General features: G+C 36.4%; 1 protein-coding gene across 1 annotated transcript in view; it reads right to left on the reverse strand.

The window, feature by feature from the left end:
* Window positions 1-1,936, reverse strand: part of LOC117123742 (extracellular calcium-sensing receptor-like) — a 12,663-nt gene extending 10,727 nt beyond the window's left edge. Inside the window, exon 1 of the mRNA XM_033269748.1 lies at window positions 1,284-1,936. Within this exon, the coding sequence (XP_033125639.1) occupies window positions 1,284-1,781 (498 nt within the window). The 5' untranslated portion in view covers window positions 1,782-1,936. The remainder of the gene's footprint in view (window positions 1-1,283) is intronic.
* Between the last annotated feature and the right edge of the window lie 402 nt (window positions 1,937-2,338).

Here is a 2,338-nt window from a genome sequence, read left to right on the forward strand (position 1 = left end):
ACGACAGTATTTCTAGCCGTATTTCCAGATTTATCTGGCCGAACGCCCTCTTGAGGCATAGCATTGTGTAATACAATGTCCCGACGGGTATTTGGACCTGCTCAACCATGAAGCCTTCGTGGTCTAGTGGTTATGAAGCTCGCCTTGAAAGCGAGAGGTCGCAGGTTCGAATCCCGTCGGAGGAATTTTATAAGTTTCTGTAAATAGAGACACCTCGGTTTGCTAAACACAATATAAACTAATGGATAAATAATAATAATAGTGCTCAGATAGGAATGTAAGATGTAATCATCGTATTACTATTATTTATCGATTTGGTTATTTATTTTATTGGACAGGTCCAATATTACTATTATTTATCGATTTGGTTATTTATTTAATATATAAAATAATATGCAGGATATGCCCCACAAAAAGGCGTATGTATATTTACGAGGTCATTTTCAATTCAATAGAGGGATTCAGCGATGATTTTTTACAGGCGGACACGTGACCTAACTTGGGTATACATGAAAAACAGTACAGTGCGATAGCCTATGAAAAGATACTGTTATGGTTGCGAAAAAAAAAAAAACACTGACTGTTAACGTAAGAATTAAATGGCTAAGAAAGGCAATACGATAGTTCAAAATAGTGTTTATTTACTTATCCTAGCGTTCTCCTTGGACTGTATGCTTTGAAATTTAAGTGAATCTTCACAAACCTTAGCTGGCACTAACATCGCAGCGTAGTTTGTGGGTCGAATACCATCATGCATATTTAACCATGCCATAGATGTGCAGGGGCCTAGGCCTAACATTTGTCCAAAAAATCTCCATGGTTGCTGCCAGTATCCTTTACAGCATTTATCAAACCATTAAGGCAAAATTCTTAAGTTTAATTTCCAAACAAATTAATTGTTATAGTTTACTAAGAATTATGATCTTTACAGCAATAAACAAGGGCCGACCGCGATAGCAAACTCCATGTAAAACACCGCTGTTTCAGTGGATTGTTTATATCTAACATTCAAGTTACTGTAGGTCACGTGACGCCCATTTAATAATTTATTCAGTTTAGTCCATCAGATATTAGAATTCAATAGAAATATGTTTTGAAGTAATACAGCAGAATATAACAATTATGAACAATGCCGTTTAGAAATACAAATAAGATAGTAAAAAAAGTTTTTTTTTTTGTTTTTGTTTTTTTTTTTGTTTTTTTTTATATTAGCAACCACTATCAGAGGACGGGTAGCCATCTCCATTACCTGCTTTTCATTGAAATTTAAACAAAAAACTTACCTCCGAGTCGCCTGTTCCCCAGTAAATGGCAGACTCATTTATGTCCAATTTGCCATGCGTATAGGAGCCCACCTCGACTAATTCAATGATTCCATCTTCTGAAGGATTACCATTTAAGATGGTGTACGAGGGCTTAATTTGTCTGTCTTCTGAAAACCGAAAACTAGATCCGTTGTTATCGCTAAAATTTACTTTCTCCAAATAAGCCATAAGTTGCCATCTATCTAGCTTATCTATAGCCGGACACTCGTCATCGTCTAAAAGTCCCTCTCCAGACTTACATTCCTGGATATCCTTAAGTGCCTGTGCAATGGCATATACGGCAATGTACGTTGTGTACGCTTCGAAGTTCGTAACTGACTCTAAATAGGTTTTTGCAGCAGATTCGATAGTCTTATTGCCGATGTTTTCCTTCCACAATATCTCGTCACTACACTTTTGCATCGTTATGTTTTCTTTAGCACAAATCCAATCGAGAAAACTCTCAAGGAACTCCATGCTGTTGTGTTTCTGGTTTGTATCGAAGTTAGCAAGGTGATCGAAGAGATTCGGTAGTCGTTTATGGCTAATAGTTACACCAAGTACTGACGCAACACTACTGTAGTTATAAAACTCCGTAGATTTATCCGCCCAACCGTCCGTTGCTATCCAAACTTTAGCTATGAATGAAAATAATACATCAGCCTATAATTATTTGTTTTAGTTTGCACCATTACATCATATAGTTTGCCTATAGTATAACAAGTATGGTCATAGCCGTCATAAGCATTATTGTTAGCAAGTGATCCGGCCGCCGATGCAAATCGAATAACGCACAGGGGTTGATGGGTAATTATGCTAGACTACCATGGACCTATTAATAAGAATAATAGGTCCATGACTATACCAAATGAAGAATGCTACATAATTATGTTAAATGTTGATGAGACAGATACACGTACAAAACAAATATAGGTGGGAAAGGGAATACTATCTTATGATTTCTTCCAATGTACAAGTCCTCTGGAAAAACGACTTGATCAGAAGTTAACCCCTTAAATTGTAATTTTCAATTT

This window comes from Anneissia japonica, unplaced genomic scaffold, assembly GCF_011630105.1.
Source record: "Anneissia japonica isolate Jap-2015-1 unplaced genomic scaffold, ASM1163010v1 scaffold1104_len307771_cov217, whole genome shotgun sequence".
In the NCBI taxonomy this organism is placed as follows: Eukaryota; Metazoa; Echinodermata; class Crinoidea; order Comatulida; family Comatulidae; genus Anneissia; species Anneissia japonica.